The sequence below is a fragment of the Physeter macrocephalus genome, chromosome 14 (assembly GCF_002837175.3).
Source record: "Physeter macrocephalus isolate SW-GA chromosome 14, ASM283717v5, whole genome shotgun sequence".
NCBI lineage: Eukaryota > Metazoa > Chordata > Mammalia > Artiodactyla > Physeteridae > Physeter > Physeter macrocephalus.
In genome coordinates, this window is record NC_041227.1 from 96,898,310 (window position 1) to 96,913,262 (window position 14,953).

Genomic DNA, 14,953 nt, shown 5'->3' on the forward strand with positions numbered 1-14,953 from the left:
TTCAGGAACTAAATAGTGGTAACCCTGGAGGGAACAGGGTTATGAGTGTGACAGTCACGGAGACAGTGGGACCAACAAGGGCACTTGATCCACAGGGCTACACTGAGAGGGGCTCGAGAGGAGAGACAGAGGGCCATCTGCTGAGCATCTACTATGCTACAGGTACCACGCTAGGTGTTTTACAGGTGGTAGAATTTAATCTTTGCAGTAACACTTCATCTTTACAGATGAAGAAACCGAGACTCAGGGAGTCTAAGCAACTTGTCTAAGCCCACGTGGGTGGTAGTAGTGGAGAGAGGCGAGATTAAGGTCCAGATCTATTTATCTCCAATGTTTTTGCTTTCCCCACTAGGTAACCCCAACCCCTTCTAGAACACTTTCAATCTTGCCCCCCAAATAAAGCCAAAACAAATGATTCTGTCTTTGTGAGGAAGGAAGCAGTGAGATTAGCAAGCCCTTCAGGGTCAGGGCAGGGAGGTGAGGCCATTTGGGAAGGATTCAGAAACAGAGTTAACATGAGTTGGGAGGGAATTATGTACCAAGCCCCGACCAGGCACTTTTTACACTTCATGTGATTTCAGCCCAATAACCCTAAGAGGCAATCATCTTACATATACAAGGAAACTGAGGCTTAGGTAAGTTAACGCACCCTAAGGTATAATGCTAAAAAGAGTGAGAGTGAAGCTGGGATTTGAACTTGGTCAGTCAGGACTGGAAGCCTGTGCTCTTTTCACTGCTTTCCGATGTAAGCATGCGCTCCCCTTTCTTCTTCCCATAAATGGCAGAAACTAAAGTTTGGGAAACACTGTCTACTAAGAGATCTGCCCAGTTATTACATAGCAGGTAAACTGAAGGGAGCCTCCATCCCAGAGGAAATAAAACTGTTATCTCAACCAAGGATCTGAATAGACAAAAAGAGAGAGGCTGGCAATGTATATTTAAAACTGCTGTTACCCTCTGAACCCATTCCTGAATCTAGTTGCCTTTTTGACAGGCCATGTCAGTGGGGCTCATCACCAGTGGGGCTGGAGCCACTGTTGACAGCAGATCCCACTAGATAGGCTTGGCAGTGACACATGACCCAATCCAGTCCCAACTGCAACACAGCAAGGGATGCCAGAGAGTTATCATAAAATGAGGCTGGTCCTTGAGATCCAGTCCTTTTGCTGAGGTGGCTCAGACTTAGGTGAAAGTGTCAGCAAACAGCTCTCCACATTAGGATAATTCACAACACTGACAGCTTGCACGAGTCATTAAACAAACACACTTCTATCTATACCAGATTCACCACTTTCGTCTCCAAGTTGAGCAAAAAGTCAAAGCTCCTCTCTTTAAGGAAGAAGAACCCTTCAGAACCTGTGATGAAACACACCAGTAGCAGCTTCTGAGCGCTTGATTCCACCCACATCTGGCTCTGTTTGGGAGCTAAATTCAGCAGAAGTCTCCAGGGTCAACAAATGACCCCGAATAAAAATAGTCTTGGAAATCTGTCACGGAGTAGGAAAGGAAACAAGACGGCTGGGTGATTCACTCCAAATGGCAGCTCCGAAACCCAAATTCTCATTTTTTTGTCCCAATATGAAGCCAATGTGCAAAACAGGCCCAGAGCAAACTGTCCTTTTCCGAAGGCCTCTAAAAGTGGTTGCCAAAGAATTTCACATGCAAGCCAAAAAGATTTAGTGTGCCATTCACCTCTCCTAGGAATCTAACTACAGCTCCTCTGAAGGAGAGCTCTGAACCAATCACAGATTGACACGTGCTTGAGGACCACCAGGGTACCTAAGGTTTTGCCCCAAGAAGCAAGAGGGACCCTCTGTCCTATCTAAGTTTCCAAATGATCAAAGAGCTGCAGAAAGAGTACAGAGGTTGTGTGGCGAGTGAGAGAGCCCGAGCGAGCAAGCGCCTGTCCACTGCCTTTCTACTAATTCTGCAGCTCACTGCCCCTGCCCGCCCCAGCCACACACTGAAGTTGTATTAAATTAAGTACAGTATTTTGAGATGATTGCATGCTTTTTTTAAGTTAAGAATTCCATGGGCTGAAGAATAATCAGCCAACATTTGACGGCTTAGTTCACTCATTTTATTTTAATTTTTTTAGTTTTTGGCCACGCCGCGTGCCTTGTGGGATCTTAGTTCCCTGACCGGGGATCGAACCCAGGCCCGCGGCAGTGAAATCGCGGAGTCCTAACCACTGGACCACCAGGGGAGTCCCAGTTCACTCATTTTAAAATGTATTGAATACATAGCTGCCCAATTCTGGAGCACGATAGAAAATGCAGAAGGGCTAGAGGTGGGTTTGCCTCACAGCCACTCACTTGTGCTTGCCCTTCCGAAGCCGTGTATCTAACTTGACATTCATAATTTATACCCTTTTTCTTAGAGGTGGTTCCCCCCTCCCCAACTGTAATGAATTTCAGAGGACCACACAACCTGGATCCACCTCTGGACAGGCTCTCTGGCTTTGGCGAATCTCACAATTTGGTGGGAATGCACATATGCAGAGAAAACAACATAGCATGATAAATCCTCTCTAACAGTTATGATCTTGGGAGCACAGGTGAGGGTATGGTTAACCCTTGCCTTGGAGGTTTGGGAAGGACTTTTCAGAACTGGTCTCGCAGGACAAGTAAGAGTCTAACAGGCAGGGAAGGAGGGCAGAGAGTAGGGGGAGGACATTCCAGGGCATTCCAGGGAGTGAGACCAGCAGAGGCCAGTGGTTCTCAACTGAGGACAATTTTGCCCCCTCCCCCAGGGGGCATCTGGCAACATCTGGAAACATTTTTGGTTGTCATATGGGAGGGGAGTGGTGCTCCTGGCATCTGGTGGGTAGAAGCCAGGGATGCTGCTAAACTATCCGACAACACACAGGGTAGTCCCGCCCCCCCACCAAAGCATGACCCAGCCCCACTGTCGACAGCACCAAGATTGAGGAAAGCCTGGTCTAAGCAAAGGTACAAAAGGAACATCGTGTTAGGTTAAAGGTGAGAAGTTGCCTGGAGCTTCGGTAAACGCAGTGCTTCAAATCACTGCTTTTATGGAAGAGAAAAACCGGTAGGAAAAGAGGACAAATTACATTTCCAAAGAGCCAAGACACCAGGCTGAGCAGATGCCTTATTCTCAAAACAGGAACCACCACCAACAAAATTAGAAACTGGAAGCCTAAAGTGGGTTTCCTCGACCTGTGACATGAAAAGCACATGTCTCAGGCCACTGTCCTCAGGAACAGCAGCCCGCATTCCTCCTTCCTCGAGGACGGCTAAGCGGCGCATAAGAGCACAGGGAGGACCCGATGTTCCGCGTGGCGGCACCAGGCAGGTCTCTCACTGTGAGACAGGGTGCAGAGCTGATGTGAATTTTGTTAGAACTCAAGCCCAGGAATGGCCCAAGCCACGAGAAAAGGAACCAAAGGCTCTGAAAAGGAAGCGCCTAGGAAGAAAGCAGACTACGGTGGGGATGCCGAGGTCGGGCCTTCAAGTGGCCATGCGGGGGTCTGGCGGGAATCAGGCCTGACCATGAAGGCTGGAGGTGCTTGTGCAGGCATCCAACTCCTGGATCGGACCCTTGGAAGTGGAGTGCGGAGCTTACCACCATCACCAAAACCACCGACACCTCTGCCTCCACCAAAAGGAAAAGCAAGTAATTAGAACAAATCTCCCTTAGCAAGAGACTCCTAGGAGGGCGAGAAGGCAGCCCTCAAGATGCTAGCAGTTTTTGGTATGAGGGTAAAATACGAACTGAAACTCCTTCTCAGATATGCTAGCTCGCACTGATCCACGTCGAGTCGTGCCTCATCCAGACCCTCAGGCACAGACACATGTCTACATCCATTTTTAAAAATAATAACAGTAAGGGGAAAGTGACATTGGTTGTAGCAGATGTCTAAAAATAACGCTTTTACCCAAGAGAGGAAAAGAAAGCCAGACTAGTGGCAAAATAAGAAGATAATTCTAAATGGACAATGACACAAAAGCTTAAAAAAAAAAAAGTAACCGAAACATTCCTTTTTTTCTCTCTCTATAAAAAATGTCACAGTGGGTGCTACTCTAGGGAAAACTAAAATTCAGTTTGGATGACACAGACCCCTGAAACTGTAGCTGTAAGTGCCTAAATGCATGTCACAGACCATAAATGAAGGAAAGGGGCCTTGCAGAAGAGCCAGATAGACAGCAGGGGACAGGACATTCCAGATGGGAGTGAGAGGAGAAGCCGCAGCTTGGGGAAGGCAGGAATGATGGAGCACGTGAGCACATACCCACTGTGAGATGAAATACACTCAAATTTCACCTCTGTACAACCATAAATATACAGCCCGTATGGACCAACCACCCATATTCCGGGAGATGAAAACATTACATGACATAATAGCACCTGGATCTACAGGAGGTTTGTGGTCACCTTCTGCAGAGGGACACAGATATCCAAGGGTCCACACGAGCATGAGCCCAGTAGCTCATACAGCTAAAACACTGGAACGGTCTGGAGGAACAACAGGCTGATAGGAAATTCCAACTAGCAGAGAGCGGCCTACTTTCCACCTGGGTCATCAGGATTTACAGCTGGGGAGGAGGCAAGGGCACTGCTACCCTTTACAGCTCCCAGGAACCAACCCCTCCCAACTTATAAATAAACCATGAACAATCACTGAACCCGTGCGCTGAGACTTGCAGCCAATTAGCAGAGTTGTCGAGTACACAGGTGAGACACATACAACATCCAAATCTTGATGGACCTGGTGATTGGGAATAAAGGTAGACCTAGAAACCTGGGCATTAGCCAAGGGTCATACTAATGAGAGCTGGCGATTCCTTCCACAACTCCCCAACACCCACTCCTTCCCCTCCCGACAACTTAGTGTATTCACGATCACCCAGAGTTAGCTTTTAAGCTGCACTCCTCTGCTTGGCCACTTTATCCACCTGGAACGTTCTCCACCTACACAGATCCTACCCATCCTCTGCAACTCCTCTCAACCCCTCCTCTCCTCTAGATGGTGTTTCTGAGCCAGCCTAAGGCATCTCTCCCTCTGCTAAACTTCCAGAACAATTAGGTTGTACAATTACTTGGCAAAGAATCATCTAAGCTCTACAAAGCTTAACTTCTCTGTTGTTTTCTTGACCTATTATTTAAATGAATAAAAATTTTCACCTTGCTCCCTATCTTCATAAACATGCCATGTCTTTGAGAGGTAAGGACACATCTGATGGTTCTTTGGACCCTCCCACCTTACCTCCTAAAGTCCCCTGCATAATGCAGAATTAAATTGCAAAATTCTCTCCAGTGCAAAGTTCTCTTCTGAGCTAAGTTAGGCTCACATTAATAATCTTTCTTAAGAGTCAAGCCTCACAAGACTTTGCAACCAATGATATGTGAAAGCAAAAAAAGAATGTAAGGGCAGAAAAATCTTGGAGATCATTATTTTACAAATTAGGAAACTCAGACACACGGACTGGCTCAAAGTCCTTTGTGGTAGGTGGGTGTAGAACTCCGCTCTGAGCCCCTGCTCCTTACTCTGGGACATGATGAAGCCTGGCTAAGAGAAGATGAAGACTATAAGAACTGCAATTTTGAAGATTAAAAAAGTTTTAAAAATTCTTAAAGTTAACAGGGAAATTCATACTGAGAAGTGGGATTAGTTAAACACCCAAACCGAGATTAAGATTTTCACTTTTAAGTTTATGGAGCGATATTTAAAACCTACAAGAAATGGAGTCAGAACTTCCAGGAAACACCTCCCCCCCCCAACTCAAGTTATTTTGCAACTCCATTTACTGTAACGTTTTCTTTTTATAAAGAGTCAAACTACTTTAAAGCTCTGCTTACATATTACTCTATCAGGAGTGAAATAATCCCATGTAGAAGCCTTTCTAAAACAAACTCGTCCTGGAAGCCCATCCCGGGGCGTTGAGTTGTGACTACATTCTCAAGGATGTCAGTAACACAAGGGTTCCATCCACAACTCCTTGAAAAAACTGAAACCATGAATGCCTTGTCAAATTCAGACAGTTTATCTTGGCACTGGCAAGCAGAGCAGTCTCTTCGATGTCTGGAAACGTGTCTAATTACGTTCAGAGAGTAACTAAAAAATAGCCAGTGTCCCGGAACAGACAGCTCAGGGATCACTCCATAGCGTCCTGAATGACGTGATGGAACCACGCCAGAAAAAAAATAAAAAAAGAACACGAAAGCGAAAAAAGAAAAGAACCAAGTGTGAAACCGCGATGAGACCCTAGCCCCTCTCCAAAACACCCCTCCAGTCTTCCCAGAGCCTTGCGGCCGCCACGACGCTCCCGAAAGTTTTTATTTCCCTTTACTCTTGTTTCCATTAGGTCACCCGGCCCGCCCACAACACTTACCTGGGGCAACGCACTAGCTGCCTGGCCCCAAGCGCTGCCTCCCCCCGACACCCCCCTCCCCCGTCCGGACAGCACCTAAGGACACCCCCTCTCTAGAAGGCGCAGTCCTGGAGCTCAGCACGCCCTTTCCACTCCAATGCGGCCGCACCCCAGGGCGTCCTCTCTCGGGAAAGCTCAACCATCGAGCTCAGAGGACCCCGGACATCCCAATCCGGCCGCACTCCATCCCTCGCGCTCGGTGCACCCCCGACACCCCCAATCCGGCCGCACCGCAACGGCGCCCCCTCTCGGGAAAGCGCAGGCTCGCGGCATTCCGCACGGCCGCTCCGCCCTCACCTGAGCCGGAGGTTGGCCATGAACTCGGGCATGGAGACAGTGTCCATCAGCACGAAGTCCGCCTTCCCGAACTCCAGGCTCTCCTGCTCCGCCATGGCGCCGGCGTACGGGCTCAGGTGGGCGCGGACGGGTTCAGGTGGGCGCGCTCGGGCGGCGGGGGCGCGCGGCGAGCTCGGGCGGGGCCGGGGCGGGGCGCGGGGAAGGGGGCGCCGCGGCGGCTCGGCGGGGCTAGTTGGGACGGAGGCCGCCCCGCTGCTCTTCGGCGCGCTCTCGTCCGGCGCGGCTCACGCGGCAGTTTCCGCTTTTCCCGCGGCGGCTGCCCAGCGCTGTGGGGGAAGAGACAACGAGACGGAGACGGCGGCAGTTGGTCCCGCCTCTGGCCTTGTCTGGCCCCGGCCCCGCGGCTGCCCGCCCCACCCGCCCCGGCCCGGACTGGCCTCTCCGCCCCGCCCCGCCCCCCCGGCCGAGGAGCCGCCCCCGCGGCGCAGGCCACCACCTCCTCACCTGGGCGGCGCGCACGCGCGGGGCGGCCGGCGGGGGCGCGCTCCGGGCCGGGCAGAGGCGGCGGGGTGGCAGCGCCCTCTGGGGACGGGCGCTGGGAGCTCGGGGGCGGTGCCGAGGCGTGCGAACGTAGGACGTGGGTGGAATCAAGTTTCCAGGATTGCCGCCTCCGCCCGGGCTTGGTATATGCCAACAAAGTTACGAAAGTATCTTGTGGAGCTTCTCGCGTGGATAATTCATTACGATTCTGTCACCCTGCTGCGAAGCCCTCTCCTGCTCTTCTGCTCACATCCTCTCCATCCTTAAAATGATGGTTCACGCTCAGACTGAGAGAGAGTAATAATAATGAACACGTTGGGGGTACCAGAAGTGCCCAGAGCTTTTATAAGGGCCTTAGAGAACTTTAAGTAACTTGCGCACGGCTACCTAAGTAGTGGGGAAGCTGCAATTTCATTCAGGTCATTTGACTTATGCCCCAGCGTTTAGCCACATGGCACACTGCTTTCCTTCTCCCGTGTTCCGTGATCCATTTTTCTCTTCCACTCCCCTGAGCATGTCATCATACATTACCTTATAATGTTATTAAGTTTTTCGTCTATCTATGTATCATCTCCCAGGGATTACTGTAGGCTTCTTGAGCATGGGACCATATCCTGAACTTCTCCATATCCCCCTTGACACACACCAAGGAGCTTGGTGTAGTGCCTTGCACATGTACATATGAAATGCACAATGGTTCAATGGAATAGAATGGGTTTTAAGTGGTCTCCAATTTATAGATACATTGGTTGATCTTAGAAAATTCTTTTGGAACCTAGACTGCATTTTCTCAGTGAAAATCTATTATAAATGGCTTTCTAAGGCAGCTGCACCTCTTTAGTCCTGTGTTTCTGTTAGGACCATCTTCTATTTCAAAACCTACCAGGAAATCTAGAAGCCCCCAAAGACCTGGCTGGACTCCTACACTATGGCTGACGGTGAGATGCGTAAGCCAGACCTAAGGACCTTGCTCATGTTTGCTTCAGCTTCCAACAACCCAGCCTGGCCAAGAGAGAGGGTAAGACAGCTTGATCACCTCCGGAATGAGCACGTCTGCCATGAGAAAGCCACCCCAATCTCTGTCACAGGCAGAGATGAGTTGCAGTCTGACTACCATTAGCAGCTCTCGTTCTTCAGAAGACACCTCTCTGAATCTCAGTGTCCTCGTTTGTGGAATAAGAACTCTGGGTTAGATACTTTCCAAGGTAGGACCATCCTTTGCTTGGGTCATTTGTGTGGGTGGGTCAGTGGCTAAGTGGGTGATTGCGTGGAGTGTGGTACATTCCTAAAATGTTTGCATTGGTATGTTTTAGTATACAATAAAACAGTTTCAAAAAGAAAAGGACGAAATCTCAAATTCTGTGCAATTTAGAGCAACCAGGGACCACACTCATTGGAAACGATTATTGGAAGATGGAGGTAGGTATATCCCCTGGGTTGTTAGGGCAGAAGCAGTTGTACAGTGGGTAAGATCTATGGTGGGACGCAGCTGTGGTTTTCACATGGCCAAAGCAAGGGGACTCCCGTGTTAATCAGTGTCTTGTACAGGAGCCCAATGTGTAAAACATATACACAATATATGCAAAGGGTAGTTCATCAATTTAAAGTGCAAATTAGTATAAAATCAGGCGTTGAGACCAATGAGGCTCTTTTGCTGAACCCAAATCTGTCCAGTGGGGCTGTAGGAAAATATTAACTATTGGTGTATAAAGAATATATGGGAGCCTTTTTTTTTTCCAGTCTTCTTGCAACTTTTCTGTAAGTTTGAAATTATTTTGAAATATAAAGTTAAAAATCAAATAATCTAAAACTGTCCTAAAATTTTAAAAGGTTTTTTTGTGTGTGTGGTATGCGGGCCTCTCACTGCTGTGGCCTCTCCCGTTGCGGCGGAGCACAGGCTCCGGACGCGCAGGCCCAGCGGCCATGGCTCATGGGCCGAGCCACTACCGCAGCATGTGGGATCGTCCCAGACCAGGGCACGAACCCATGTCCCCTGCATCGGCAGGCGGACTCTCAACCACTGTGCCACCAGGGAAGCCCTAAAAGGTTTATTTTTAAGAAATCACATTGTAATAATTTTTTCCTAATTTGGAAGAAAATCTGAAAAAGAATACACACACACACACACACACACACACACACACACACACACACACACCTGAATCACTTTGCTGTACACCTGAAACTAATACATTACAAATCTACTATACTTAAAAGGAAAAAAAAAAGAGAGAGAGAAAGCAATCATGTAACACTTAAAAATGAAAGTCACATCGGAAGTTTGCAGACATTCCAGAACTGGAAAACCAGCACACACTTTGAAAGCTCTGGTACAGACTATCTATTTGCTCTGGTTGCCATACATATGCTAGGAGATTATAAACACTAAAACCAAAAATAATTCTAAAACCAAAAATAATTTCAACAGTTTCTATTTTAAATGTTTTTATAATTTAGATGAAATAATTTCATGTTTACCTTAGTTGTCAAATATGCCCCAGAGAGGGTACAACCAGTTCCCTGCCTGAAATTCTCTTCCCTCTTGTCCTGCCTCTCACCCCTGTGGCCTAGCTCATTTCTGCTCATCCCTCTGCTCTCAGCCTCAATATCACTTCCTCCAGGAAGGCTTCCATGATCTCCTAAGTCAGGGTTGGCTAAGTCCTCTGTGCCCCCACAGCACCCTGGAAGTGTCATCCTCGTTACAGGCTGAATACACTTTAACAAACCTATTGTCCATCTATCACATTAGAGTGTCAGGGCCATGAGTACTGGAAGCTGTGTCTGTCCTGTTTTTGGATGTAGCTCTGGCCCCTAGTAGCACAGTGCTTAGCGTGTGAAACTCTTAATAGACGCTTGCTTGATGAAGGAATAGGGAGTGATCTGTGACTCTATGGGTTATGTAATGTGAGTTTGTAAATCCACCCTTGTTGGTAGATTTTCTGCATTAAAAGCTGTTCATTGTGCAGCGTTTATCTCATTCTCATCTCCTGCCCCTGCAGGCAGGTCTCAGGGCTGTGTTCACTTCTCTCTTGGGGCCAGGCCTGCATGCTACATGTTCACACTGAACAAAAGCTGTTGTCCGAAAAACCCGTCTGCTGTTGACACCAGCTGCAGAGGATCTGTGCTGGGTTCTCCCTAAAAAATCAACTCTGAATTTTCCACAGCAAATATTTGCTCCCCCATTCTTCTACTTTCCCAGAATGTTTCTGGGCTGCCCCATCCTCCCTCTCTTTACCAGGTGCGTTGTATCCGGGAAGATGGCTCAGCATAAGTCCCACAAGACAGAAGCAGGAAGGCCAGGAAGGACATAGTCACAAAGCATATTCAAAGGGCATTTTATAAATTTATTGTATAAGCCCCAATTATTCTAGAGCAGAAGTAGAAAGGCGAATTTATGTTGCAAAATAACTTCATAATGCACTCACAACCATATGGAAATGATATGGAACCCTCTGCCTTAGATATTATCCAAAACATACATCCTCCTCTTTCATGCCTAAGGTTGGATTTGAACTAAGAATGATACATCGAAGACAGCATATATGCTCTTTATGGTTTCCGAAGCCTAAATTTTTTAGAGTAAAAACAGGCCCAACAGTTGTCTCCCTGGTGTCATTGATGACTTGCCCACCTGTGGACCCCTGCCCGCACCCACCCCCACTCCTTCACCCCTGCCTTTCACTCTTTAGACATCTCACAGCACAAAGGAAAGGGAATTTTCATAGCAGAGGTCACTGTCATAAACTACCCTGAAAGCCCAGAAAGTGACTTAAGAAGCTCACCTTCTCACCTCTAGCTATTAAAGACAGAGGGACGGTGGACCAATTGCTCAAGACCTGGTTCCAGGTTCTAGGAATTTCTTGCCCTCTGTGCCTATGGTTCAGCTGTGCTTACCTGTGATGATGCTGAGCTGGGGACAAGGATCTTCCCTTAGCTCTTTGAAATGGCTGATACTATAGACAGAGCTACTTTTAACATAATCAACCTAAGTGCAGAGGAAGTTGGGAGATAGCAGCTGAGGAGGGGGAGGAGATGGAGGAGGAAGAAGAGAAGGAAAGTGGCTGCAACTGCCAGGGTCTCAGGGCAGCAAGTGGATAGTAACAAAACACTGGTTTCCAATTTTTAGGTTTCATTTTCCTTTGATGAAAACCTGGGAACTTTCTCTCCCAAGACAAATGTCTTAAGCACACATGCAAAACAGTTTGCACGTGGACTCCCTTGATCCTCCCAGCCCCGGAATAACCTGTCTGTGGATCCCAAGTTAAGAACCCCTGGGCGGAAACTAACACACCATTGTAAAGCAACTATACTCCAATAATGATGTTAAAAAAAAAAAAAAGAACCCCTGGGAATTCCCTGGTGGACCAGTGGTTAGGACTTGGCGCTTTCACTGTTGTGGCCCAGATTTGATCCCCGGTCTGGGAATTAAGATCCCACAAGCCACGAGGTGCAGCCAAAAAATAAATTAAGAAAAAGAACCCCTGAGCTAAGAGAGGGATCACACCACAGGTCCTAATCATTGGGGAATGGAGAAGAACTTAAGCAAGCCATCACTGTCAGTATCCCGTGAGTCACCAGAAAAGGGCTGTCCCAAGAGCATGTCCCCCAGAGTTGGCACTGGAGCCACATTGTTTAAGGCCTCAAGAAAGACAGGGTCAGATGGTAGAGGAAGAGTGCTTATCACACTGAGTTGGAGCTGGCTGTCCAGGCATGTCCCTCGACTTGCTAGGACAGAGGCCACACCCTACTCATCCTTTTATCTCCAGCCCTCAATCTGTGCCTGATGCCCCTTAGATATTTCTTGAATCGAGTAGATGAATTAATTAGTGAGGTAATTTATTTGTAAGTGGGGGTGTGTAGATGTAGGGTTATATTTCAGGGAGCATGTGACATTTCTCTGTGCCCTATGCCAGAAAATCAATAACTCAAGCTATTCTGGCCATTGGAAGGAGTCCTAGAGCTAGAAAATTTGGGAGTGTGATAGGAACCCATGAGAGGGAAAACACATCCACAATCAATTCATGGACTGAATCCTGCATCTTAAGGCAGGATGTCTCAAATTTTAAGGTGTATAAGGATCACTTGGGATCTTGTTAGAAATGCAGTCTCAGGTCCCGCCTGAGTAGATCTTAACTCACTGAATTGCAATCTGCATTTTAACAAGATCCCTTAGTGATGCTGCTGCAGCCAGATTGTAGACCAGACCTCCTTGAGTAGCAGGATTCTAAGGAATCCTAATGGCCATGTAATCAAACATAGGTGCCCCTTTACAGATGGGGAAAGTGAGCCCCAGGAAGAGCTTCTGACTCTGACTAGGTCAGAGTAAGGCACTGGTAGAGCTGAGACCAGAACTTACAACTTCCGATTTGGGCAGTGGATTGCTTCCACTATCCAACGTGAATACTCACTTGTAAGACAGTGTGTGTGTGTGTGTGTGTGTGTGTGTGTGTGTGTGTGTGTGTGTGTGTGTGTGTGTGTGTTAAAGAAAAGGGAGAGCAGCACCCTAGATCTCCGCTGGGTAACCCCAGGACCTCCCTCCCCCATTTCTAAGTGGGAGGCTGATGTCCTCCTTTTCCCCATTCCCCTTGTTCTCTTCTAAAAGCTTGGAGTAGAGGCTAGAGAAAATATTGCTGGGGTCAGGAAAAGTCCAATTCCTTTCTTCCCTCCACCTGACAGAATAGCAAGTAGTTAGTACAGATAACATCCGCCATTAATGTTTGATTAGTATCCAGAGAACTGACATTGCAGGAAGAGTGTGACATCATACTCAAGGTGACATCTTCTAATCTGCCTCCCAGACCCCATCTCCTGCCATTCATGAGAAGTTTCTCAGCTGGTGAGCTGCGGCTGTATTCATCTCCTAGAGTTAAGATCATGAAATAAGATGATGTTAAAATGCACAGTGTGACCCTCTGACTTTATCCAGTCAACTGGATTCATTCTTCAGACTACCTAGAGGTAGAATACGATGAGCAGTACTTCTATCCACATTCTGACAACCTGAACTCTAAAGAAATGATACAGGGGGAAATTTTTAATGATTTAAAAGTAGAATGCACAAAACCTAGGAGACCTCAGAGGCCATGTGATCAAGTATCCCACCCAATGCCTGAATCCCCTCTACCATATGCTGTTGAATACAATGCCTGGACCTACCAGGCATTTGACTCATTAGGCCTCCTCCTTGCCATGCCGATGTCTCCACACAAAAGCGGGCTCAACACCCTTTCACTCAATCTTACTCCTGAATCACTGCTCAGACTCACTCCGTGCCCTGTACGTCCGCCAGCTACCAACACTCCCATCCTCTGCTCCTGTTACTGATAATCCCCGTGTATGAACTTGGTTTGCCCTTTGGATCTGCTGTTCCACCAAGAGAGGACCAGATTGAAGTGAATTGTAACCAAGGAGAGGAGCCGGGGTCATAGCCAGTTAAGGAAGAGCCTCCTGTTTTTCTTGAGCTGACCTGCCTTTTAGAGTTTCTATCCATAGAACCCTAACAGTATTTTCTCTGATCTCTTTGAACTCTGCCTTCTCAACGTTAAGTTCTGTGTCTGACTGCTATCTCTTAGCCATGTCACAGTCACTTTCTCCCAGTGTTCCCATCCTTTCCAAGTCTCTATTTAGCCCTTCTGTACAGAATAGCCCTTCAGTTCAGAGTAGCATTTTTCCCATCCTCAAGAGGCAGAGGTAGTAGAGTGGTACCCAAACTTTAGAAACCCGTACCGGTGGTTTAGGATAGGGGTTGGGGGGGGTCTTCATTTTAATGAACAGCCCAAGGGATTCTGCTGCTGGTGGGCAGGGGGCCTAATTTAGAGAAATATTGATGGGAATTTTGATGTCAGACATATTGCAGCTCAATTCCTAGTTATGCAACTTACTACCTGTGTGACCTTGAACATCTTGGGTCATCTTGGTAAGCCTCAGTTTCCTCATCTTTGTTAAAGAGATGATAAAACCCATCTCTGTTAAAAACATGAAATGAGATGACGTCTATAAGGTGCTTCGTATAATTCAAGGCAGGTAGCAAGCACTCAATGAATATGAGCTAGCATGCCTATTAGTGTAATTTCTTCTTTTATGTTCAGGATAGGGAAATTATTAGCAGGTAATCATTGATTTCATGTCCTTTTTAGCAGACTGAGATTTCTAATAGATGTTGGTGCGTCTTCTGATTACGTTTTCCTCTGAGTTTTGTGATTCGTATTGGTAATTTATTACCATTTCCACGCATAACCATGGACCTTACACTTAGTAGGGGATCAAAAATTGCCGAATATTTTGCATCGAGAGAATGCCATCTGGCTGGGTCTTCTGTGCTACATTCCCATGGCAACACCACATCTGTTCTTCTCACCCTTCCCCCAGATGCTCTCCAGCATCTTGACATTATGGCACTGATTCAGTTTCCTCCTGGCCCCACCCTTCCCACTGCCTGGTTCCAGTGAACAGTGCCATCCCACAATGCCTTGATGATACCTGCCAGTTTTCATTTACTTCTTTGCATTAAAACATCCAATTCACTTCATCATCCAATATATGCTCTAGGCATAGATTATGGGTTTGTTTTTGTTTTTGTTTTGTTTTTGCAGTACGCGGGCCTCTCACTGTTGTGGCCTCTCCCGTTGCGGGGCACAGGCTCCGGACGCGCAGGCTCAGCGGCCATGGCTCACGGGCCCAGCCGCTCCGCGGCATGTGGGATCTTCCCGGACCGGGGCACGAAC

At 47.6% G+C, this 14,953-nt stretch overlaps 1 protein-coding gene across 2 annotated transcripts in view; it reads right to left on the reverse strand.

The window, feature by feature from the left end:
- Window positions 1–6,837, reverse strand: part of MYO1D (myosin ID) — a 356,895-nt gene extending 350,058 nt beyond the window's left edge. The window contains exon 1 of one of the 2 annotated variants that reach the window (XM_024127623.2): window positions 6,690–6,837. In XM_024127623.2, the coding sequence (XP_023983391.1) occupies window positions 6,690–6,784 (95 nt within the window). In that variant the 5' untranslated portion in view covers window positions 6,785–6,837. The remainder of the gene's footprint in view (window positions 1–6,689) is intronic. The other variant, XM_024127622.3, reaches the window with a different exon arrangement.
- Window positions 6,838–14,953: the final 8,116 nt, after the last annotated feature.